Source organism: Molothrus aeneus, chromosome 3 (assembly GCF_037042795.1).
Source record: "Molothrus aeneus isolate 106 chromosome 3, BPBGC_Maene_1.0, whole genome shotgun sequence".
Lineage (NCBI taxonomy): Eukaryota > Metazoa > Chordata > Aves > Passeriformes > Icteridae > Molothrus > Molothrus aeneus.
The window spans coordinates 26192681-26218788 of record NC_089648.1 but is presented as its reverse complement, the minus strand read 5'-3'; the positions used below and the strand labels follow the sequence as shown (position 1 = coordinate 26218788).

The 26108-nt window shown below is 42.2% G+C and overlaps 2 protein-coding genes across 4 annotated transcripts in view; one reads left to right on the top strand and one right to left on the bottom strand.

Annotated features, from left to right (window-relative positions):
• TTC7A (tetratricopeptide repeat domain 7A) overlaps window positions 1-12336 on the bottom strand; it is a 171475-nt gene extending 159139 nt beyond the window's left edge. The window contains exons 1-3 of the mRNA XM_066546525.1: window positions 12162-12336; window positions 9478-9641; window positions 7803-7971 (exon numbers count right to left, since the gene is read on the bottom strand). Of these exons, the coding sequence (XP_066402622.1) occupies window positions 7803-7971; window positions 9478-9641; window positions 12162-12321 (493 nt within the window). The 5' untranslated portion in view covers window positions 12322-12336. The remainder of the gene's footprint in view (window positions 1-7802; window positions 7972-9477; window positions 9642-12161) is intronic.
• Window positions 11598-21765, top strand: MCFD2 (multiple coagulation factor deficiency 2, ER cargo receptor complex subunit). Of its 3 annotated transcripts, XM_066546527.1 has the most exons (5): window positions 13903-14035; window positions 14788-14939; window positions 15622-15781; window positions 16831-16964; window positions 21365-21765. In XM_066546527.1, exons 1-4 carry the CDS (start codon window positions 13964-13966, stop codon window positions 16960-16962), a joined length of 516 nt encoding a protein of 171 aa, XP_066402624.1. In that variant the 5' UTR covers window positions 13903-13963; the 3' UTR covers window positions 16963-16964; window positions 21365-21765. The 3 variants fall into 3 exon arrangements, with proteins under 3 accessions (XP_066402625.1, XP_066402624.1, XP_066402623.1); XM_066546528.1 differs by lacking the exons at window positions 13903-14035; window positions 21365-21765 and adding an exon at window positions 11598-11697 and having other exon boundaries at window positions 16831-19063; XM_066546526.1 differs by lacking the exon at window positions 21365-21765 and having other exon boundaries at window positions 16831-19063.
• Window positions 21766-26108: the final 4343 nt, after the last annotated feature.

Here is a 26108-nt window from a genome sequence, read left to right as displayed (position 1 = left end):
CACTCAATAGGTTCAAAGGCATTGTCACAATATAAGGGCGACTCCAGACTCCTAAAAATGGTTTTCTGAAACCCCAAATAAAACATACTAACACTAGGTCCTTTTATCAAGACATCAACATCTACAAAGTGGGGCTTTTGCCTATCAGACAGCTACTGTGATGCCAGCATGAATTAACAGCATGCTTCCTGTCTTGCTGTCAGAATTGTGAAAGCCAGCACTTTGAGGTGCATACCAGGTATAGAAAAAAGTATTTCTCTTTCCCTCTGATGTGGATTAACATTTAAAAGATGCATCTTTTGCCAAGCAAAAGTAAAAACAAGTTCTGCCAACAAAATGTCTTATTTAAATTATAATGTCCTGTTGTATCATACATCCTTTTGGCTGGGACTCAATTTTTCTAATGGCCAGGCAAAGAAACTAATTTTATTATTTAGGTTCTGTTTAAAGGAACCCATCTCCCACAGATCTCAGTTCTCAGAGAGACAAATCTCAATCTTTTGTAGTCATGAGAGGATTCCAACAAAGGAATTCATGCCCTGCCCTTGCCAGACCCTTTAAAAAACAACAAAAACAAAACAACACATACAAAAAAACAAAAAAAAAAAAACCAACCCATACATACACACAAAAAAAAACACCCACAAAAAACCCACCAAAAAACCTACCCCAAAACAAAAAACCCAACACAAATTCTACTCTTCTACTGTGTCCCACTAAGTTCTATTAGTCACATCAGCAGCTGAAATTACTGACAACAGTAACCTCACCAAGGAGCTGCTAGTTCAGGAAACAGCAGTAAAGTAACAGAGAGAACTGCAAGCAAATATATCATCTTAAAAGGAGCATGTAGGTTAACAGTTGCATACTGGCAAGTGTTCATCATCCTCATGAAGCCCATTATCACTGAAAAGCTACATCTGTGTATGAAAAAGTGAAATCAAAGTTTTAGGTAACTTTCCCCTGAACTATCACCCAAACCTATGCTCTTCTCATCTCAGCTTTGTGCCCAGTATAATGCTGGCTCTTCATGATCAACAAACTTCCCTAAAGCCAATGAAAAACAGTGGTGCTGTCCTTAGGAAGGGTCTAGATACCCTTCCCAACACTTCAATGAACTCAAGTACCTCAGTCAGCATCATCACTTCCAAGGTGGGCAGGTTCCAGGCAGTAGTGGATTGGGACCCCTGGGAAGTCAGAACACATCAAGGTAACAACCCTTCTGGTTTAAATGGGATTATTAAAGTATAGAAGATTTAGACTTTCAAGTACAAGCCTATGGCACACATGCCATAACGTCACCAGTGCCTAAACAACACAACACTTGACACTGAAATTAATGGACAGAGACAGGGAGGAAATTCAGGCTCAGGATTTTTCCCCTGTACCTTACAACCTGCTGCCCATTTCTGCTAAAGGGGTACATCACAGCACACTGCCCTCAGGTCAGACAGGAACAGCAATGCAGGCAGGATGAAAACTCAGCTTCTGGGGAGGGTGGGGCCAGCTGTGCTGCAAGGAGGCGAAGATCTGAGTTCCCTCTGCTTTTACCACTCACAAATTTGAGTACTTTCCTTGTAGCCATGTGGCTCCTAAACAACAATACAGAAATGGATCATTTTTATCTTGACGTGAGAAATTGCTTTTACTTTTCTCCATTAATGCCTAGAGAGAATGTAAGGCAAACTACTTAGTTGAACATGGAAAAAATGTCTTCAACCTTCCATTAATCCATTTTCTGCACTTGTCTCAGTGGACTAGACAAGGTATTTTCTTACTTAGTAAGATATACACACACACCATCTCTTTTTAGGTATTACAACAAATCTTTCTTAAGGAACTTCAAAAGCTCCTAAAAATTATCCTGTAGTAAAAATCTCAAGCACAAGAGTATGTACAACCACTGGGAGGGGGTTTTTGGCATACAAGAAGTGGAACAGTATTCCAAACACTGTCTGCAAAAAGAAGACATCCTGAAAAGTGCTATACCTTCTGAAATGAGGGACAGACTCAGAAAGTACAGGTACTGTCCACTAAGAGGTTTATAAAACATTACCTGAATTAAAAATGCTTTTGGGAAAAAGAAGCTAGAAGTGTAAACTCATTTTTAAAATAAGCTTATGAATTAAATTACTACAAACTATATGATGTTTCTGAACTCAACTGATCTACACTTGAAATTGTTCCAACTACTGGTACTCAAAATCATTCCACACAGTCTGTATTCCAGAACCCTCCACAGTTTTGATACTATGATCTCACTTACCAAAAACTAAGTGGACAAAAATATCATTCCAGAGAAGCTAACAGGAAACTCTAATTAAAAGTAAGGCTGCATAAGTTAAGAAGATAACACACAATAACCCATTAATGTTACTTGAGTGGAATAAATCTTTGCACCATTGGATTGGTAGCATTTAGTAAAAAACTGAACTAGAAGTTAGTAGCTTAGGATCTGAAATAAGAGTTTGATGAAGTACTGGAATAGTCTTTAAAATAGAGGTATTCTCTTGTGAAGAGCACAAAAAAAAAAAACAACAAAACCAAAACAACAAAACAACCAAACAAACAAAAAAAAAATTTTTAAAACCCCAAATCCACAAACCTTACCTTCCTCCTTTCAATTCTCTATATTATTTAGTTCAAGTAACCAACAATGAATGAAATAAAACCAAACAGGAAAGCTTATTTTTCCCATTTTAATCTCTGAATTTTTAAAAATGTACACACGACAAGAAATTTATCAGCTTATCAGAAACACTGAGTTAAATAAATTCATTTAGTTAACTGAAAATCTTAACCAAATTCTTTAGAGAGGAGGGAAAAGTAGATTTACCAGAACATAGCTTTGCAATAAAGCTGTCTTTAACTCTACATTTTATTCTCATTTTCAAACCAAAAATTAGCAACTCAATACAAATCTCACCTAGGAAATTATTCATCATGTAGAAAAGCATATTAGAAAAATGGATGACACACAAGCAAATGTCAAAATTAATGACTCCAATTAAGTATATAAACAAGTGCGTGATAGATCCTCTGATTAGCTAGAGTGAACAACTTTAATACCAAGCTTGCATTTACTGTATGCAAACCTACTGTTTCTAACAGTAGTACAAGCCAACAAAATGAGAAACTAATTAAGAGAAGAATGACTAAGAAATTTAAAACAATTTATTCAAATTTTGAGGCTTCACTTGGTCAATTTAAAACCATGATTAAAACCAAGCAAACAGTTTTCAAACCTGCTGAGTAAAAGGTCAGGTTTTCTGTTTATCTCTGTGTGATATCACCATTCTCCTTTCAGAACACCACCAGAATCTCCAAACAACCACTTCCAGTACTGGAAACCCAAGACAATCATTTCACATGGGCAGAAAGCAGAACAATATAATTCAAAGTATACAGACCTCATTACCACTGAATTCTTAAAAGATACAACCACAAGAGAAACAGGAACACACATAAACTCAGCAATTTATTCTAAGACCAAACAAAAAATAATCCAAAACAAGATGTGCTGAACTCAGGATGCTGGAAGCAGGTTCCAGTCTGTTTATCATTATCAAACTCAGGAAAAACCCCTACGTGGTAGCTTTGAGGTTTTACTTTGAAAAATATCACTCACGGATCTTAGCAGAGCTCTAAAGCTCAGTGGCTCAATCCAGCAATGTTTGTTTCAAGATTTTATCTTTGGTTTCTCAAATGTGTCACACCACAGATCTTAAGCATGTTTAAATGACTAAAATGGGTCCAAGGATAAAATACAAATAGCTCTGAACCACTAACAGAGTCTCATTTCCTTGTAGATATGACTTGTGGTTGGATTTGTTACAATAAAATGCAGACTACACCAAGGCTCCTTACAGGCACAGTATCACATTGTTCTCTTCCACACTTTTCCAAAGATCTAAAAAGACAAGCTCACATTGCAGCCTTTTGATAAAATGAATGTCTTTTCTAAAGTTAAAAAACCCTTAAGCTAAAGAACAAAACCACTTAGAAACAAAATTACAAGGAATAAATCTCGATTTGGTCTGCAGTCTTCTCTCACAGCCACCAGAGAAGAGGCTCTATGTACACCACCATTCACATCAACTGTGTCAGATGCCATTTGAAGAAGTGATGAATCACCCCAAAACAGCCAACTTCTGACTCTACAGAGAGTTCAGACTGAAACTGCACAAATTAAACCCACCCTGAGATGCCAAATGGCCAATAACACAAAAATGACTAAATTACAAAAATTACAGGATGGACTGGCAGAAAAGGAGAAAAACAGGCAGTGGGACTTCTAAAGCTTGAACTCCCTAGAAATCCATTTAGAAACTAGATACCATGTGCAATCCTATGGCATTGCTGCACAAATACAGACAGGTAGCTTTCTCCAGGCTACCCCACTCAGGTGGAAGAAGTCCAGTGCCTGGCCTGACAGACACAGGGAGCCCCTCAGCACAGGGCTAACTGCAGCAGCTCTGACACATCCCTGAGCAGTAGCTAAAGCCCCTCTCAGTCATTACAAAACAGGACCCACACAACACATGAGCCCTGCCTGACTCTCCACCACCCAGGCTGGCAATAGCCTGCCTCAGGTGAAGCAGCTCTCCTGCTCTCAGCAGCACAGCAAACATTGCCACATCACAGAAGCTTCTTTCTTGGAGCTCAGGTATGCTGAAGCCCTGGCTAGAGCTACACAGTGCTTTGTAGGGGTTAGGAAGTAGCCTAACCTAGTACCAGGAAGATTTACTCCTTTCAAAGGGAGAGATATCTGCAGAGTTTCTGCAGCAAGCACAAACAGAGGGAAACCAGTGGGCTCTAACAGCTACACAGTTTGTTCTGAAGTCTTTTTTGCTTGCTATTTCAAATGGACACCACCGGGTAACAAAGCCACAGTATATCCCAACTGAATTAGAAGAAAAGTTTGCTTACTCAATACTGTTTTATGCAACACAGAGCTGCTTGCATCAGAGATTACCACCAGTAATATGAGCTGAGCAGAAGTAAAATTTTAAGGAGGGATTGACTTCATGGAGGATGGGAAGGAAGGAGACAAGTACAAACCAACCACCTATTAACTAACCAGAGAGGTTAAAATTAGTCATAATGAAAAATATCAAACAATTGTCAGAGCTCCACTCACAGCGCCCACAAAACTTGCCTCCTCACAATGCAGGGATTTAGAAACAGAACAGGAAGCAGCAGTCAGATGAGACACTGGAGAATCTTGCTCTTTCCCATTTCTCCTGTGACTTGTCAATTGCACAGGCCCTCATACTGATAAAGAACTTGAAGTTTACTTCTTGAAACTTGCCTTGTGTGGAAGTTCAGTGAGAAGGCAAGCAAGAAATCTTTTCCCTGCTCAACTTCTTCAATCCAAACATAAGGGTACAAATCAATACTGCCTCTTACCATCATATGAAGAGCCCACTACATGCTGTAGGCCTCCAGAGATTCAGTTCAACATCCACCTTCAGTGTTGCAGAGGTTAGAAGTTGCTCTAAGGAAGGAAACTTGCTTTTGCTGGATTTCTACAATTGGTTTTATCTGTGCAAGTCCTCCCACTGTACCCCACGTTTCTTGTTACATTTTTGTTAATTCCCAACATTAAAAGGATAGGTGTTAACATTAGAAAAAATAAGCCTTTTATATGACTGTTCTTTGTTCCATGACCTTTCCAGCCTAATCCTGAGTGCTTGAGAACCTATGCTGCCATTCCGCATACAGGTATTACTCAGCAGTATTACCTACACAAAACTGAGGCAGTTGCAATTTCATGCTATGAGGTGATACAAAGTGCTGCTGCTTTTAACTAATGCTGGATGAACAGGGGTATTCTAGTAAACCAACAGCTTTCTCCCCTTTCTGAAAATGTGAACAAGAAATTGTCTGAGGAACCTAACTCCTGCCTTGAAATAGACAGGACTGTGGCTTTTTTGGATATTAGCCTAAATGGCCCCTGCAAAAATTTTACTACCAGCAACATTCAAGGCTTCAGATTGCATAAACAACCAGTAGTTCAACCAAAGACAGTAATCTAGTATGAATGAACATAATTTCTGGAGAGAAACCAAATTAAAAAGGGGAATAAGAAAAATCTGTGGCATAAAGTATCAATAAACTTTAAATAATTCAACTCCATATTGTTACTTGCCCTGCAGAAGCAGCCTGGACACACGTTTTAAAATGAAAATTTAAATCTACACTGCTATTGCCATAGCTACCTGCACAAAGTGCTAACCTAAGAGTGGCTGAGGGAACATGGCATAAGGGAACAGTGATCCTAGCAGCGAGTGCCTTCTCCAAACTCAGCTGGACAAGATCCACTCTGCTGGACTGCTTTATGTCACCAACTTTGGTAGAACACTGAGTGATTTACTACACTCTTGATATCTTAGCTAATATGAGAATAATCATCATGGAGTATAAAGACTGTGCAACCATAACAGCACAGAGGTTTCTCTGCAATGACAGAGACTCCATATGGTTTACACGGCAACACAGTATTTACATTCCACGTTAAACCACACGGGAAAAGACACCAAAAAACATTGCCTGACACTCTGAGGCAAATGCCTCCAACATCTTCAGATATAAGTTAGTAGTCAACACAATAGAAAGGGTCTTATAACAACAGGCTTATTCCATCAGTTTCCACACACACATTATCATTACACTCACACCTCACCAAGGGTCATACCTGGTTCCCAATAAGGACAGTGCATCTCCTTCACACTCTGGAGTGCACCAGGAGTTGCTCTCAAATACACTGCTGAGAATGTACTGGCAAGTACCCGCTCCTCTGAGCCATGCAAGTGTCAGTGTGAGGCACAAGTAAATTAGTCCTGCTCCACAAAAGCTCATTAATGAAGCAGATTTGATCAGTACCACAGGAAACAAAAATCAAAGCAAGCAAAGCAGCACAAATAGGGTTTCAAAAAAAGCAGAATGACTCAAATTATTATCAGTAATACTAGCAGCCCAGTCAAACAGTATTTTGGGTTGATTTGGTTTCACTCTTTTACATACCAGTTGAAGGTATCTGATCATCAGAGTTCTCATTCACCTAATTAGCTGGTGGACATGCTGAAAAGAGTAGAAAGCAGTAGATAGGTAGCAGTACTTGAGCAACATTTATAAAGGAACCGAAAGCAAATGAAGGAGAAGATTACTGATCTTTTTCTCCACCCAAGTCAAAAACTGACAAGGGTCTTTCCCCCACTCAAAAAGGAAATGCAATTTCACTACCCACAGAGGTAGTTTTAATTAGAATCTCTCAAACAGTGCAATGTCTACAGAGTTACAAGGGGGAGGAGAGATTCCTGTTTGTACATAAGATCTGATACTGTGTGACATGCATTGCAAAAATATACTACCTGCTTTGAAAGCACATATTCTGTTAGTCCAAAGTTTAAAACTTGGAGACATTGTTGTTGTTAAATTCACAGAAATCACTGAAATGTACAAGTAGATGAACTCTTTCTAACCCAAAGCATAGGTCCCAATTCAGCCAAGAGCTTGATTCTTGATTTAGATTTTCCCAAAATGGACACACAAGTTCAAGCATGTCGCTGACTTACAGCCAAGAGTTACCACAAGATTTCCAATTTCAAGCTTTTCTTTACAAGCCAGCCAAGTTTAAAAACCATGGACTAAGACTCCATAACTGAAACTACACAGACCATACCATGTAGGATCTTCTACCGCGTACATCTTTGCCCTAATCCTGCTCCAACCAAACCACTTGGAGAAATAGCTTCAACCTAAAACCAGCATATTTCAAATATACACACATGGTCCTTTACCTTTAATAACAAAGGCTTCGGTTATCAAACGCAGCATGTACAGAGGTTCCTCTTTGGTTGAAAGGTCATCAATTCCTGCTTTTGCATACATGCTGATGGCATCTCTGTAGCATCCCTCCACATAATGCAGCTTTCCTAGGATCAGCATAGCTTCTGTCATGTACTTCGGCTGAAATGGAGGAGAGAGAGAAAAAGTGTTCGCAGAGTGAAACACCAGATCGGAAGAATGAAGTTCCACAGCAAATTAGGTAGGTTCAGAATGCTTTCCTCTCACAACTGCAAAGGCTAACCTCATGAGAGCAGGAGCCAATGAAGGTCAGGCAACCACTTTGGAGCTCAGATTTGAAATACAGTTTGTAAGCCAACTTTTTGGTCTCAGCTGACCTGCTCTATCGATTCACCAGCCACAAAGAGCACATAAAATGCTGGCACTATCAGAATTACCTACACACACTAAGAAAACCCCCTGCATTTAAACTGGGCAGTAAACATCACTTTTTAGATAAATGCTCCCCTTGCCTCTGTATATTTAAATAAAGAGTCAGAAAATTCACAAATTTTCTGTAGTCATCAAAGAATTTTCATACAACAGTGAAAAAACAGAAGGCACACCTGCTATTTCTAAGATTCATTTTGTTTAAGGACTGAAAACAAATGTAACAGAACCTCAGTAAAACACATCTGTTCAGGCCCTCTGGAAATCATGAAAAGGTTCCTAAGCCTTCATATCCATTTTTTAATACATGCAATCAACACAGGGTCAATACTGCATCAGTAGCTAAGTCACCACTAGCTAAGAAACAGTAATGCCAATTCATGCAGCCAAACTAAACACAAGGAACTGGAAGAATTCAGTAGTTCTGACTGTTAATGGGGTTAAACTATAAAGAGGGTTGGACAGATTCCCCCCCCCTTACTCTCTCCATCTTGCTCATTGGAAATTATCATGGTGAAAGTATAATATACATTTCCAACTTAACTAAACTAGCCTGGCAATTTCAGCCCATAAGTAATAGGAGTCTAGAGCAGACTGTTGTAATTCACTTACATCTAAACACAGTTATGCAACTGTGTGTCAAAGGACACCAATGCAGCAGCAACCATCAAAGCAGAGTATTAAAACCCTCCTGAAGCTCTGCAACTGAGCAGACAAGCAGCTACTGGCCATACATCCAGATCAAAAAACAAAATAAAAGCATTACTTCGCTAATAGACACCAAAGGCAGTGCAAGGCTGCAGTCCTCCCAACACAACCCTAAGTTCCTGACAGCAGCTTGTGTCACATTTTTCTCCAATCAGGAGCTACCAGTTGTGCAAACTTCCCTCAGATCTGGAGCAGCAGGAGGTCACTCTACTGTGCTGGCCTGACAGCACCCTTATGTGCCACAACCCAGCACTCGAGAGCAATTTAAGTATTTATCCTGCTTCCTTCCAATTAAAAAAAAAGAATAAAGAGGATATGTCCTTGTAGCACATAATTTCTTTGCATATGGAAAAGCAAGTCTCGCAACATAAAACCCTGCCTAGGGGAATTACCAGTCTCTCAGTATCACCTACAATACAGCACTGTATATCCATGGACATGAGCAGGCAACACCTACACCTTGTATCAGACTAATAATCATAGCAAACAAGTATCCAGTTGGCAGGAATTATGATGATAGAGCCCACTTACTCTTAGTTTCCCTCTGCTTAAGATATTGGTCAGATACTGTTTAGCTTCACTCAGTTTGGGCTCACTCTTCTCGGACAGTGGAATGGAGTCCTTCAGTTTGGCAAAATTTTCTTTCAAACATTCCTCCAGCAGAGCCTCTGCAAGCAGCAAACTCCCATGGTCCTCTGAAAGCACACACCAACCAATAAGAAACATTGCTTACTGCTATACTGATGATAAACAGAATTACAAAAACAAAACAACACACGTTTGAGACAGACAATAAACTCAAATGAGGGGATAAGGAAGAACTCATTGACAAAAAAAAAGTTCCATTAACTTTTATCTAGTGGAAACAGTACGTTTTGTATGGAAAAATGAAACAACACTGTTGTAACTTGAAGATTTTCCCTCCTTAATCCCTTAATTTTGGCAGCACCATTCCTTCTTACATTGTCACTAATGTAATAGTTAAGAATTTTCATCACAAAACTCACTTTCAAAAGCATAAGAACAAAAAGTCTGCAAACATTTCAAAGGATGCTTTTTATTTACAAAGGTACTAGCATGATATGAATGTTTAAGACTACAGAGAAGTGATAGCAGCAACTGCATCAAAACCTTTAACAATTTTCAATAAAGTATACAGAAAAAAAATTAAAAGATAAATTATATAGATTCTACACATCTATTACTAAAGAGACACAAGGACTGACCCCCTGCCGTAATTAAAATGCCATGTAAAACTCTTTCTACATTAAAATCCATCCCTGTTCACAGTTCCACAGAAGAGACACTCAAACACAGGTAGCAGCAGTGGATACAGCATGAAGCATCATGGAATGTGGCAATCATGCTAAAAAAAAGTTTAATCAGCCAGAGTACTCAGAGTTCTCACATGACAGGCCCATTTCTGCAGTTCCTTCATTCATAACAACAGCACCTCCATCAGCAGACTAGTGGGTCAAGCCAGGTAAGGAAATCTTTGAATACCAAAAAGCCCAGCCCTACATTTCATATATATTCCATGTTTCAAAGTCTGAAATTTGAGAATGATAGATACACAGTAGTGTATCTATTTTTGTATTTTCAGTCCGGGAGACACCTTATGCCCACTTTCTACCTATACACCATATAATAACTGTGTGGTGGTTTAGACTTTTTTGTTGTTGTGGCCTAAGTGTTCAGCTACATACCAAATTCTAATCATAGCTCTTCCTGCTTGTTTGCAGGTCTGCAACTAAACAAAGTACAGGTACATAAAAAGAGAAGTGTAAGAGTTCAAGTATATTCCCCCTCGAACTTGCATGCAGTCATTTCTACATACCAAAGTGCTTTCAGGTAGTCATTAATCCCTTAATCAAACTTAAGGAATTAGGTAAGATCATAGACAATTAAGAAATAAATATACACAACCTCACAATGCAAATACGACTGTTATAAAAATCCCATCCAAGCACACAATCATTTTTAGAAGCACAAAACCTGCTGACAGAGGTTCCATAGCAGTAACAAAGCATTACTCTTTTGTAACTACCAAGTTATGATGACATGGCAGCAAATTAACAAATCATGTTTTTACAGCAATCATACTGTTGTTATACCTCTTAATTACAAGGGAAGAAACTACTGTGAACTCTTCAACTACTAATGCCCCCAAAGCTCATGGTGATCTCTGCACCTGGGAAAACACAGCTGAAACCTGACTAAAGTTCAAAGGTTGGCTGTATGATTCTCAGCACAGGGTTCAACCTGTATCATGTAAACACTAGGAAAGCCTCAAAAATAAACATGTATTAAGCTACGAACATCTCCCCCATCATGGCTCCCATTGTGAAGTTTAAGGCACCCCAAAAAGCTTCAACGCTAGGGCCATATTCTGGTCACGATCCCCTAAAGAAGGGGTTCATTCCCAGAGGCAGCTCTTCTGACTTCAGTGGCAGAAACCTTCGTACCACTACCGCGGGTAGAATCAGGTCCTGTTCACAACTTGCTTGCTGACCTCAGACTGAGTTATGCTGCCTCCCTCGTTACAAAAGATTTTATTAAAAAAAAAAAAAAAGGCAGCAAATCAGTGTGTTGTAACAGGGGAAAAAATACTAATATACTTGCTATTTACGAAACCTGCTTTACATGTGAAAGCCTTTCAGTAAGGCAGTGCCCCTCGGAAACAGAAAGAGGTAACAGAAGGGCACCCACCCAAGAAGATCGCTGGGCAGGGGGCAAGAGGGAAGCAGCATGGCACGTATCGAGAAGCTGATTTGAACCTTTCCAAGCGGGGGCGGCCCGGCCGCAGCCCAAACGCGTCGGCGGCACCCGGGGCGGGCTCGGAACCGGCAGCCGCCACCTGCGTCCGGCGCTGATCCCGAGCGCTCGGCAGCCGCCCCTCGCTGCCCCGCGGGCTCGGCAGCGCTGACACGGAAAGGAAGCGCAGAGTGATCCTTCCGAGCGCCGCTTCCTGAGCTCCCGCCGCCTCTCCCAGGCATCCCTCCTTCCCGAGCGCTGCGGAGCCGGGATGCCGGCACGGGACGGCAAACGACGCCCCGCAAGCCGAGGCGGCCGCAGCTCCCGCCGACGCCAGCCCACCGGCGCGGGGCTGCCGAGACCGGGCGGCGGCAGGGAGCGAGCAGCCGGCCCCGCCACCGCCCCACGCCCGGGCGGGTCGGTACCGGCGGCCGCCCCGCCCGCCCCCCGCCGCCGCTTACCCGCGTCCTGCGCGCCCCTCGCCGCCTTCGCCTTGCGCGGGGGCCGCGGCGGCAGCAGCTGCTGTGCGAGGTGGCGGAGCCGCCCCCAGTGCCCCTCCGCCCGGCACCGCTCGATCTCCGCCTCCAGCTTCACGTGCGAGTGCGAGGCCTTGGCCGCCATCTTAGCGCCGGGAGAGACCCGCCCCGCCCCGGCCCGCGGGGAGTCCCCGGCGGCGCCTCCCGAGCTCGGCGGCCGGGGCTGTGGATCCGCCAGGTGCTGGGGGTCGGGCGCGGCCGGGACGTCCTGCCCGAGGGCTGCGGTCGGGGACGGGGTATCCGCCATGGCCGCCACTCCCTGACGCCTCTCGCCTGACTCCCGGGCACGGAGCCGCGTCCTGCACCAGCGGCCGCTGTCCCGGCACCGCGGGTGTGGCCCCTCGTTCCCTTCCTGGGCGAGACCGGCCGGGAGTGCCGTTCCCCCACCGCCGCCCTCAGAAGTCACCCGAAGCCCGGGGCTCTCCACCGGTTGATCCCCACGGCCACCGGCCCCCTCCAGCAGCAGCCTCCGCACGAGACCCGCGGGCGATGCGTGAGGAACAGGCCAAAAGCCGCCCCGGGCCCGGGTTTGCGCGAGGGCTGTGACCTCGAGAGGGCGAAGCTGTGGTTTGTAGGTGTCGAGTATGGAAACAGCGGGACCCGTGGTGTGAGGGGAAGCACAGAGCACGGTCAGCAGTGGGCACTGGGGAGAGGGTACGGCAGTTCCTACTCGAGCAGTAGGGCAGGAACCATGGTGGTCCTTCATGGATGGGGTTGGAGGGAAGCACCCAGAGCCGAGGCAGCCAGGGACTGCCCTAGGAGTGGGATGCGTGCTGGCATCCCACCATTGCCGTCCTAGGTTCTGCCCAGGGTATCACCAGTGGGATCCCTCCAATGCATCCTCTGGGAAGGAACTCTCTGCATCAAAGGCTGGGGTTGTGGAGACCCCACAGTGCCCAGAATGGGCCAGGTTGCAAGTGGGTTATCTGGTCTAAGCTCCCCTACTCAAGCAGGGTCATCCTAGAGCACATGGCACAGGATGGTGTCTAGGCAGTTTCTGAATATCTTCATTGATGGAGACTCCACAATGTCTCTGGACAATCTGCTCCTGTGCTCAGTCACCCACGCAGCAAAGTTGTTCTTGGTCATGTTCAGGTTGAATTTTCTGTGCATTAGTTTCTGCCTATTGCTTCTTCTCATTTTCCTCAGCACCACTGAGTAGAGCCTGTCTTTATCCTCTTGCCCCCCCCCCTTGTGTACACTATATATAGGTATATATAAACTTGTATACAAAGTTTGTATACAGAGATGAGCTCCCCTCTCAGTTGTCTCTTCTCGAAGCTGAGCAGGCCCAACTCCCTCAGCCTTCCCTGGTAAGAGAGATGTTCTAGTCCCTTAATCATCTTTGTTACCCTCCCCCGGACCCACTCAGGAGATCTACGTGTCTCTTGTACTGAGGAGCCCAGAACTGGACACAGCACTCCAGATGTGCCTCACCAGGGCTGAGTAGAAGGGCAGGATCACCTCCCCGACCTGCTGGCAGTGCTGTTCCTAAAGCCCCGCAGGACACGCTGCTGGCTCACGGACGGCTGATCACCCACCTGGGCTGGGCCGGGCCCCGCCCCGCCCCGCCCCGCGGTGGGCGCGGCCTCACCGCACCTGCGCCGCCGCGAGGGCTCCACGTGGAGCTCCGGGAGCGATGACGTCGCCCGCGGGGCGGGGCAGAGCGGAGCGGCCAATGGGCGGTGGAGCGGGCGGGGCAGTGCTGGGTCAGGGGTGATCCCGGGATGGTGTCCCGGGAATGGTGTCCAGCCCGCGCCCAGCCCGGAGCCCGCGGCACGGCGGAGACCCGCCCGAGGGTACGTAGTGTGGCGGCGGCGGGGCCTCTCCGCCCGCCCCGACAGCCGCTGCTGGAATGGAGGTGCTGGGGCCTGGGCGGCGGGCCCAGCCCCATCCCGCTGCGGAGGCGCTTTCTCGGGGATCCAGCCGGGGCTGGGAGCCTGGTGGGTGGGCAGCGCCGGGCTGGTGCAGCCGGGGGTAGCTGCAGCTGGGGCCGGGAGAAGAACGCGAGTGGAAGCCGCCGGCCCGCGCCGTGGCTGCCCTCGGGAGCGCGGCCGGCCCCTGTGAAGCTGCGTGCCCTGTCACCTGCCCGTGAAGTGCGCACATGCCCGGCTGCGTGACGGCTTCCCAGCTGTGCGCCCCTCAGGGAATCCAACCTAACAGAGCTGCTCATTAGATGGAGCCGCTTCCATGCCGTGAGCGACCTTTGCTCCCATAGCTGTGGGGCAGGTCTGTCGGCCTGAGGCAGAGGGCATGGTTGCTTGTTTGTCTGGAAGGTATATGAACACTCAGGCATGGCTAAGGTGTGCACATTAGCTACGAGGAAAAAAAAATATCTGAAAATTACTGCATAATTCCGTAAAATAGGGACCCTCATAAAAACTCCTAATTGGAACTCTCTGGTTCTCTGCTTGCCAAGAGTTTCCAATGCAACAAGTTTTCCTATTCTGAAACTTAATGGGGTTGTTTAGCACTGTCTAAATCCGCTGAAAGTAGATCATATTTTCACATTTTTCATCTGTTTTTCTGGGGGGCGTTTTCCTTTTTACAGGAGATCACAATGCCCCAAAGGATGTTTAGAACACATTTGCTGTTCTGCTTTGCTATGGCTGCATTCTTCATCTCTGCCCTAGCTGAGGAACACGCAGGAGAGAGTCAACATCCAAATATTCGCCTTGATAAGAATTTGGTACAAGATAAAGAGTACGTTTTCCATGTTCTAAAAGTGTAAACTTTACTTCTTAATTATTTTCTTATCTCTAAAGTGTTATGCGAGTTGGACTTAAGCCTAGAGCACCCTGTTTTCTCAGAATGTTGTACGATTAGCTAAAGCCAGATATGAGACATGCTTGCTTGATAAATTTGTAGAGATATGAGACCTAGAAAGGCTCTCTCTGGAGCCTTTAGCCCAACTTATGCTATAAAATATTTCTTACAGAAATCCTGCTTACCCATATCAGCATACTTTAGACAAAATCATATTCCTAACAGATAGAATTTATTTTCTCATTTGCTTCTTCTTAAATGCAGAGCAGTTCTAGCAGCAAATAAAACTTCTTAGAACACTTCATGGTTGACTGGGAAAGATCTTCCTCCAATTCCTGTGCTTGGAAGACAGCCAAAAAGAGATTTTGGGCTCTGCTTCGGTTGTTTTGATAGCCTTAAGTAGGCCAGAAGAAATAGAAATAGTTATCTAAGGCATTAGAGGCCTCTAAGGCCCCTCTAACAAACAGCCTTTGTGTCCCCTTTATCTTGATATCAGACTGCAGCTTTTAGTTGTCCAGGGTGCTTTTATACCTACAATATTTGATCAAAGACTAAATTTGCTGTAAACAGAGCATTAAATATTAACTGATGGAAATGTTGTGGGTTTTATTTTTCTTAGACACATCATGGAACACCTGGAAGGTGTTATCGAGAAACCAGAATCTGAGATGTCTCCACAAGAGTTGCAGCTCCATTACTTCAAAATGCATGATTATGATGGCAATAATTTGCTAGATGGGTTAGAACTTGCTACTGCTATCTCACATGTCCACAAAGAGGTTGGTGTAGTTTTGTAAGGGCATATGTGCTTGGAAACAGTTCTGACTCTACAAGCAGCAGAGCAGTTGCAACACATCCTCAGTGCAGTTACAGTTTTTCCTGAACATGAGAGTATTTTTCTCTTGATAGTTCTGGTTGAATTTATAAATGATCACTATTTTTCATGTCATATTGCAGTTTTTAGGAATTTTCCATTTTGGTGTAAACTCTAGAATCAGGAAGGGCTCCAGAGTGAAAATCATTTTACAGAGGGCTTACTTTGGCAGGTAGGGATGGCAGAAAGGGAAATCATCCAAAATGAGGCACGAGAATTTGTAGAAATATCGTGATACAACACTCTTTTCAGCTTCAGGGTGTTACTGCTGTGTATACACAAACTATAAAAAACCTCTTGCACAAAATTTGTATTAGAAGAACCTGCTATGGTCTGCCTCTTCCTACACTCAATTTCTCTTTCCAGTCATTAGGAACACAATATAAACACATTATCTCATATTGACCTTCTGGAAGTTACAATTCAGAATAGCATAACTTCCTGCTAATAACCTGTGGCAAAAAATAGTGAGCCAAGAACAGAATATGAGTGGCTGTTTCTTGTGCAAAGGCACCTCTTTGTGTTCCCATAAGGAGTGTTACTAAGTATTTTACTGACTTTAAGCTACAGTGCTGAATTTTTTCACTTCTGTGTTACTCTAAGATGTTTCTGTAGTGTATAGAAACTACAGTGTCTATACTACATCAAGTTCCTAATTAAGAATACATTTATTAGATGATTGCCCATCATTATACATTGTGGTATTCAGCTTTTGGAACTTCTGACCAAGAATGTTGACTGCAGAATGCTTGTTCTGAATCCAAGAACTTTGACTTCAAACCTTCCATCTGATGAAATTTGCTTACATTATTATAAATGATTACATAAAACTTAGTGCCAAATTAGGCACCAAACATGAGCAGCTTTGTAAAAAATTAGTTGTCAGTAATCTGTCACACATGCTACTAGATGAGAGAGACTGCTAAACTGTTCACTGTGGTTTTGTTTTTGTAGGAAGGTGGTGAACATACCCAAGCAATGAAGGAAGAAGAGCTGATTAGTCTAATTGATGATGTCTTGAGAGATGATGACAAGAACAATGACGGATACATTGACTATGCAGAATTTGCAAAATCACTGGAATAAGGGTTTGTTTCTCCTCCTAACCACATGAAAATGTGAACCAGTATAATGTGATTCATTACTGTCATGTATCAACCCCTGTGCTGTGAGAAGTAGAGGTGTACCAGTTCCACCTAAATTTATTTGAAAGTTGTATGAGTCAAGAGTTTTGCTAACTTGGAGTGAGAGCCATGTTTGACTAAACATAATACACATTTGAATCGTGAAGCATGGAAGTGCCAACAGTACTCACACAGGATACAGCTGGCAAACTCCTAAGTAGCTCTGTATGAATACTAAATAGAGTCATTAGCATCTAAATTTCAGGTTTTCAGTCATTGGGTTTTATAGTTCTTATTTGCTAACATCTTCTATTTAAAATTATACCTAGAAAGCAAGAAATGATTACTGCATATAGTTCTATTCCAAGGGGAAATGCCTTTACCTTCTCTCTAATTTACAAGAAAATCTGTAGATAAGTACAGGTGCTTGAAACAGCAGTTGTAGAGGGAAAGCATTTGAGTGTGAGTTATGTTTGAGTTCCACATGACACCATATGAACTTAAACAGCCTTTGAATAAATTGAGTATTTTTAAATATATGTACTTCCTAGCATACCATTACATATAAAGATATATATACATGTGTTTTTCAATTTTTTGTCCTCTACAAATTTACTTTTTATATCTTAATTTACTGGGGTTTTTTTATCTACCTTCCATTTTTTAAAGAAAATTGAAGTATTTTTATTACATGTTGTGTTAATGCTGTTTAGCATTTACTAGAATAGCTTCTGCTATCTGGTTTTGAACCATAGAATGGCCTTGGTTGGAAGGGACCTTACAGATCATTCAGTTCCAACACCCCTGCCACGGTCAGGGACACATTTCCACTAGACCACGTTGCTCAGGTGTTCCCTCTCTAGGGTTAGGGCATCTACAACTTCTCTGTGCAGCCTGTTCCGGTGCCTTTCCACCCACACAGTAAAGAATTTCTTCCTAACATCTAATCTAAACCTAGCCTTTGTCACTACATATTCTTGTAAAGAGTCCCACTCCATCTTTTTTGTGGGCTCCCTTCAGGTACTGGATGGCTGCAGTTAAGTCACCCCTGATTTTACTGCAGCCATCCAGTTAAGAAAAGAAAAGCCTTTTCTTTTCCAGACTGAACAATTCCAATTCTCTCAGCCTTTCCTCACAGGAGAGGTGCTCCAGCCCTCTGAGGATCTTGGTGGCCTCCTCTGGGCTCTCTCCAGCAGGTCCATGTCTCTCCTGTGCTGGGCCCCCAGAGCTGGATGCAGGGTTCCAGGTGGGTCTCAGCAGAGCAGAGGGGCAGAATCCCCTCCCTGGCCCTGCTGCCCACACTGCTCTGGCTGCAGCCCAGGACAGGTTTGGCTTTCTGGGCTGTGAGTGCACATTTCCAGCTCATGTCCAGCCTCTCACCCAGCGGCACCCCCAGGTCCTTCTCCCTGGGGCTGCTCTTAATCCATTCATCCCCCAGCCTGTGTTGATACCAGGGCTGCTCCATCCAGGTGCAGCAACTTGTACTTGGTCTTGTTAAACCTCATGAGATTCCTGTGGGCCCACTTCTCAAGCTTGTCCAGCTTCTGGATAACATCTTATCCTTCAGGAGTGTTTTGAAGGTCACATTAACAGTAAACCAGTTTTAATATTAAAGCTTTTGTTCATTTTGGGTTTTGCAGTATTAGCCAGCAGGAATGAGCAAGTAATGCTGCCTTGTTAAGGTTTAAGTTCATATTCCTTGACACTTAAATTATGGTATTACTTTCAGGAAGTATTTCATAATTTAACAGTTTCAAGCTACTTGAGTGTTTTCAAATTATGGCTCTAGGAATGTTTTCACTGTCTTGACTCAATACGTGACAAGTCAAGCAGTTTAAGAATATTAGAGCTGTGATGTATTGCTGTGTTATTGATGTTTGGTGACTGAAACATAATTGAAATCTTAAATTGCATTCAATGATTTTTCATTAATAAAGAATCTAAATGTTAGCCTATTTCTGTAAAATGTATAAAGAGCTATTTTCTATACAAAATTATTCTTATACAGGAGAAACACATTGTAAAAGAAATTATTTCCTCTCTTTAAATGTTTGTGCAATGAAGCCTGAGTGTTGGATTTTTTTTTTCTTGTACTAACTACTTATTTTGAAACCTTTGTGGCCAGATTTGTGCTGGTTGTACAAACAATAAAATTAAGCTGGGGTTTGTGCATGCTGATAGGATACACAAGGCTGGAAGTGCTAGTAAGAAATGCACCTCATTTGCTGATGTGTTTTTAAGCTTGTCTCTCTTACTCACAGTCATCTTAAAAGAAAATTCTTTCAGTTACAGTTAGAGGGTTTTTTCACGTTTTTTGGTTGTTTGTTTTTTTTTAATCTCTTCTGAGGCTCTCTCTGGAGCAAATGTTGAATTGGAAGAAAGTGTAGGAAATGCTAGTGGCTCAGAGGGCAGAAGAGGTTAAGCTGCTCAGCTAGAGCACTTAAAGCAGGTTGCCTGTAGCCCTGTCAACTCTTATATGCTTATTGCTCTTGTGGTTTAACCCCAGCTGGCAGGAAGGGACCACAGAGCTGCTCACTCCCCCTGATCTGATGGCAGAGAATCAGAAGGGCAAAAGTGAGAAAATTTGAGGGTTGAAATGAAGATAGTTTAAAGCAAAAGCCCTGAGTGCAAGCAAAACAAAATAGGGAATTTCTTCACTCCTGTCCATGGGCAGGTGATTGTCAGGAGAGCAAGGCTCCATCACATATAATGATTGCTTGGGAAGACAAATCCATCACTCCAAACAGACCCCGCCTTCTCTTCCTTCATCCCCCTTAGCTTTATATGCTGAGCATGATGCCATGTGCTCAGGAACATCCCTTTGGTCATTGGGGGTCAGCTATCCTGGCTCTGTCCTCTCTCAGCTCCTTGTGCACCTCTCACTGGTGTGGTGGGATGAGAGGCAGAAAAAAAGATCTGTGCAAGCTCTGCTCAGCAATAATGAAAAATCCCTGTGTCACCAACTCTATTTTCAGCACAAATCCAAACCACAGCTCCATACTAGCCAGTGTGAAGAAAATTAATTCTTTGCCAGCCAAAATTAGCACAATACTTAAGGCTCTGAGTTTTGGGTTTATTTGAGATGAAAGGGCATGAATCTTACACAGGGTTTTCTCATCACATGCAACCACCTGTAAGTCCATTTATGTACTTCTGTTGTATTCATGTGAATATTTATTAACTGCTATTATTGTATGTGGCAAAAAACATACACCATAGAAGCTTCATATTGGAAATCATAAATGCTGGTAATATGAACATTATTTGCCAGCTATTTTAAATTTGTTTTAAGGGTTCAGAAGTATAAATAGAAAAATTATTTACTGAAAGGGGAAAACAAAATTGGGACCTTTGATATGTGTGAAGAACAAAATAAAATTTCTGCTTTCCTATAAAGAACAGTTCAAGAAAAGTTACCCAAACTGAAATCTGCATTGTCATGTCTTTACTCAGCCTCCTAAAATAAATACACATATGTAATTAGTAAAAGTAAAGGTAAGTGTTTTAAGAGCTGTCTTGGGAGCTTTCTCAATTATTAAGTAGAAAAGTGCAAAAATGCTGAGAGTGATGGTGAATCAGACTTCTTTTTTTTTTCAAATATAACTGATTTGAGTGCTAGTTGTAGCTCAGATAATACCCCTAAATGTGCTGGCACAGGCTGTATATAAATACAGTATTTTCTGATTCATATATATAAGCTATAGAAAATAGGGCCTTTACAACAGTAGTACTCATCTATAAAGCAGTTCTAGCTTCCATAGAACAGTTCAATCTCCATTTCACTGGTAAATAACAAAACAGAAGGGCTATTTGTTTTGCTGAAGATCAATCACATACCCTGGCAGAAACAGAAGATCAGGAGAATGCTGTTGTGTGTGATCTTCACGTCTTCCTAGTCCATGATCTCAAGGGATAAAGATTAGCATTCCCCATTGGAGAGAACACATCTAGCATTGCATTACTATGTATTATGTGCTCAGATTAAAATGTTTGGATTATCTGCTTTTACCTCACAAAATATTGCAGAATCTAGCAACTAAAGAAGATACATAAACTTTTTCTTGAAGTACTCCTAAACTGACTGGGTTTTTTAGTAGTAAGTCTAGAACAAAGTCTGTACAGAAAAGAGAAAGATTTTAGCAGCTTGACTAGTGCTTGTCAGGCTTCTGTCTATGACAGGACTGACACCCTAGAAGCCCTCCCATCAAGAGTTTTGCCTGCACATTCACACAAGCTTTATGACCTTTTTGGTTTTCTTCATTAATCACTTATGACCTCAAAATGTCTTAGATTCATTAGGGAATGGTTACAGACTCACAAATTCCAGTTTTGTCTAAAGTATTTTTTAATCCTGCAATTCACAGGTGAAAGAAGAGTAATTCAGGGGCAATGTCATAATCGACAGAGCCACTAGATAGCGTATGGACACTGCACATCAGTTCCCTGCAGTATGGAACAGAGATCAACAACCTGCCTTTCCCTAAAGCATCACCACTACTCTGACTACAGGCACAGCTTGCTGCTCTATCTTACACCACCACATTGACTGCATGATGCCTGCATTTTTATTGGTTTATAAATTTTATTGGTTTTTAACTTTTATTGTCATAAAAGTTGACTACAGATGGGACTGGTTACTGGTAATTAATTTTCATTATTTACGGAATCCAAATGAAGTGATAGTAAAGGATCTCTCGTAATTTTGTCAGTAAAAATATTTGTGTAATAGGAAGGCTTTCTAATATAAACATCAAGCTTGGTCTGACTTCTTGACCATCTCTTGTTTACATGTGACAGGAGCCATGATGTGTCTACAGTGGTCTCAACCAATGTTAAAGAATATTGGAAGGTTTTAGTAGCACCTGAAGTTTTACTGCTTTTGCATTAGTCATAAGAGCTTTTGTCACTGTTCTTACAAGGCAGAGGTCCAGTATGGTCTGATCAGCCATTTCTGCTTAAGGTGAAGTTTATTGCCTTTTTTCCTCCTCTCCCCCATTACATGTAAGTTTCACTGTCTGTTCATTGCAACATGAAATCACCACATAATAGTCTAAGCTTTTTTTAAACTAGATAGGGTGAGCATCCTGCATACCTTAGTCTGGAGTATTTATTACCACAAGGAATTTGTGTTCTAAACACTTCATTAGCACAGATCCTCTGTCCACATTGAGATTCATTACAAGGGATGTAGGGATGTTACTAATACCTTACAGAAAGTTTCTCTGAAGTTACATTTTTCTGCTCATTCTGTCTTATAAATTCTGAAGAGCAGCCTAAATCTTAAGGCCTAATACACACTATAATTGTCACAATCTTCCTCAGCTGCACTGCAGCTTTGCACGTAGATAGAGGGCAGTGTAACATACAACTCAAAGTCTGCTGCCACATAGGACACTTTACAAGAAATCAGCACTGCAGCAAACCTAGTGTCACCTTCTGCCATCTCATCCAAGTGACCAACAGCACTGGATTTCAAGAAGGCTGATGTCAATAAACTCAGAGAATGGGCAGGGAAGATCTAATAAGAAGCAAATCTAAAGGAAAAGCAGATTATGGACAGCTTCAATTCATTCAAGAAATGCTAGTAATAAACCAAGTGCAACTATGGCATTTTAGAGGAAAGTAATGAAATGCAGCAGAAGTCAGCTAATTCACAACCTTTTAATAGACCTCAGTTGTAAGAGAGATATCTGTAAAATAGACACTAGTACAGCTGGTTGAGAACCCAGCACAACACTCCATTCATGGGAAAGTGTAGAGGGGTGTAAACAGTTACTAAAGATAAACTAGATACAACTAGCTAAACTTATCAAAGGTAAAATAAATTTTACAGGTAAGAAGAGAAAAACAAAGGGAAATTTGGACCAGTACTCTATGACAGGTAAGTGCAGAGGATGTTAAGGAAGTGGAAGAGTTTAATGCCATTTTTTTCTCCCTTTTTCATCAATTTTACTTAAAAGATCAAAAGCAACTAGAGAGTGCAATTATTTAGGGGGCAAAATTTCAGCCTAAAATATGCAAAACTTGCCTTAGAGAATAACATATCACATTACATGTCTTCCAGTTCCCTAAGCAATTTCACTTTAGCAGTCTTAAATGAAAGTTGAAGTACCTAGCTACAGATGTCACACAGCCTGAATTTATTTTATGTGATTTTTTGCAAGGCCTTTAGTGATATATCCAATAATATCCTCATGGACATGCTAGTGAATGGTGTTCTAAATGAAACTGCTGTGGGAAGGGGTAGGAGGTCAAGTCTAGTTGGATAATTGTATCCACAGAGTAATTCCATCCTAACATCAAAATGTGTAGGTTTTGTAAGGAATTCTGTGGGCCTTGGTCCTGTATAAGGTTTTATGTTTTCAATGAAGGCATGAAAGATTGAATATGAAGTATGAATATGAATCCTGCAGATGGAACAAGGAAGGACTGCAGATATTATAGATACTAAAAAAATCAGAATTTAAAATGTTCTTGATATGACTTAGACAGATCATCTAAAATGGATGGAATACAATAGTGCAAAATGCTTACACAGAAATACTCGTCTGTTCTTGCAAAACTGTGTAGGTTCACAAGAGAAAATACCAGGGTCTATGTTGGAACAAGCTGAGCATGAAGGGCAAAGCCCTCACATCAGAATGTTTAAAGGGTCTTAAAGACTACTGAAAGAGCTCATGTGGGCTGATTCCCATAGGAAAAGATTCACCTGGAAGACCACAACCTGTTCAGTGCACCGTACTTCAAGTAAGAGATGAAACAGTTGGCAGGGGAGATCAGCAGAAATTGACAGGGGTCCAGAAAACATGAGGAAAGACTGCAAGAAATGTGGCTTTTTTTCTCTGAAGTAACAACAGAGACAGAAGGTTGATATTCTTCAACTAAAAAGCTGTTACAAAGAATAAGGAACTAACATGTTCCTGATTGTAAGATCAGGAAGAATAAACCATGAAGAAGCATAAACCAAACAGCTTGGGAGATTTAGATTAGACATTGGACACAACTTCTGTACCAACAAAAGATACTGCAGCTTGGGGTGACATGATTGCAACTTGGTTGTGGGATAGAAAGGTGTAGTTAATTTTTCCAGATTTCCTCTAGTGAAAGCCTATCTCTGAGTGAGTCAATGACTCAATATCTGTGTGGACTTAATTTGGGAGGAGAAATCCCTTATGATGGGATCTACAGCTAAGACCTGAACAAAGGACCTGAACAGAGGGAGCCTCTGCTCAGCTCCAGGTCTCAGAGAAATCTTCCCCAAGATCACACAGACTGTCCCACTCTCTCTCTGCTGTAAGGCCTACCTCTTCTGTCTACATCTCTGCAGACTATCATGGAGCCAGCCACACTCCAGTTTTCTACTAATCCATCTGGATACCAGTTTTGCATCTCTTCTCCTTACCATCATAAGCCATTTTCCTTCTTGAAAAGTTTCTCCTGTAAACTTACTCAGCACTTCTGCCTTCCAGTCAGGCCACTTTTCAGTCCCAGAAGACAATGGCCAGTGAGACAATCCTGCTGCAGTCAGTTCCTGTGCTGCATGGCAGAGCAGTCTGCAACCAGCAGCCCCCTGGTCAGTTCTATCAGGGTATAATCACTGTCACTGGCATCGAGGTGCAGAACCCTTCCCAGTTTCTACTGAGCACATTCAAAATGTGACTGTCAAGAGCCAGAAGTGAACACATTGACTACAAGGAATGCTTCATTTGGGATTCAAGTCCTAGCTCCAGAGCACAGAGAGAAAAACCAGAAACCCCCAAACAAAACAGTAAAGACTGTTAAGTCTTTAAAATGACAAGGTAAATTCCTAGACCTATTTTCAACAAATAGTCAACTCTTTTTGTTGACACTGAGAATATAGTGTAAGAACATCCATACTGAGTCAAAATCAAGTTCCATCTAGCCCTAGAGCTTGCTTCAAATAGTGGTCAATAATAGATGCTGATGGAATAATAAATAGAGAAAGAATGATGTCATACTTCTCCAAAATACATACAAGGCTCCAGCAATTTGTAGATTTGGAACTTGGCTTCAACAACAGTGAAACCAACTGAGGTCCAGAGCTCAGAACGATCAAGGCTTAAATGTCAAAGTCTGGGGTCATTATTAAGCAAAGCCAAGGTCTCAGGGAACATGTTCCATGTCCCATTGTCAATGGTATGTACTGGGCAGACCTTACTGTTCACATTGCTCTGCTCTAACTTCCAGTGCAAGCTAAGGAAATCATCCAGGGAGACCACATCAGTGCAGTGGTATAGCAGAGCTGTACTGTTTGCAGATGTCACATTCTTCCTAACGTGAGGGATGCTGAAAATAGTCTAATGAATGTTTGCCTATGGTTTTGGTCATACTTCAAGAACCATATTTAAAAATTTCCCAATTATGAGAAAGTTCTAAGCGCATATTTTGCAATGAATTCTCTTGAAGAATAGAATATTATGCCTCAGAACTTACTTTGTCATAAAACCACAAATAAGTCCAAAAACACTTATGCTAAAAAATAATATTGGCCTAAAGTCTCATCATGTGTGGCTTGCAGCCATATTGGCACAAATAATTGTAGGTATGAATTTTTTGACCCAGTGAAAACCACAAAGATGAGTAGACCGAACTTTGAATTCTGTTCCCTTTCAAAAAGGCCTCCAGGGAGTGTGCAGAAGGGCCTGTAAAACCATGCTGTCAGTTTCAGCCTGGATTGCAGTGGGAATCAGAAACATACACCTGAGGATTTTAGACCACAGTACTTGCAGACAGGAGCAGCCTCAGATAAAGAATGTGTCTGTTCAGGATAGATGCAGAGTTGTTTATAAACCTTATATTGCCACCATGAATTTATAAGCATATTGGTACTGACTAGTTGAATTAAGATCTCCAAAGAGCACATAACACATGGAGGCAGGAACCACTTTCAGTAACCAAATAATTCTGTCACCAGACAGCCTAAAACTATTCAAAGGCACCATTTTTAGCCAAGACCAACAGATCTGAAATATTTTTTGAATCTCTAGGCAAATGAATTTTCAGGATGTTACAAGCCAAAAAGTCTTTAGGAAAATCTCCAAGCAGATGAACTCATTTTTTTAGCCATCATCTCTCTTAAACACCTTG

Bases quoted from the DNA above. Each gene is read 5' to 3' on its own strand.
- MCFD2 (XM_066546527.1), top strand. From the start codon at position 13,964: ATGGTGTCCCGGGAATGGTGTCCAGCCCGCGCCCAGCCCGGAGCCCGC. The intron at 14,036-14,787 runs GTACGTAGTGTG...TCCTTTTTACAG, and splicing joins CGGCGGAGACCCGCCCGAGG to GAGATCACAATGCCCCAAAG. The intron at 14,940-15,621 runs GTACGTTTTCCA...TATTTTTCTTAG, and splicing joins AATTTGGTACAAGATAAAGA to ACACATCATGGAACACCTGG.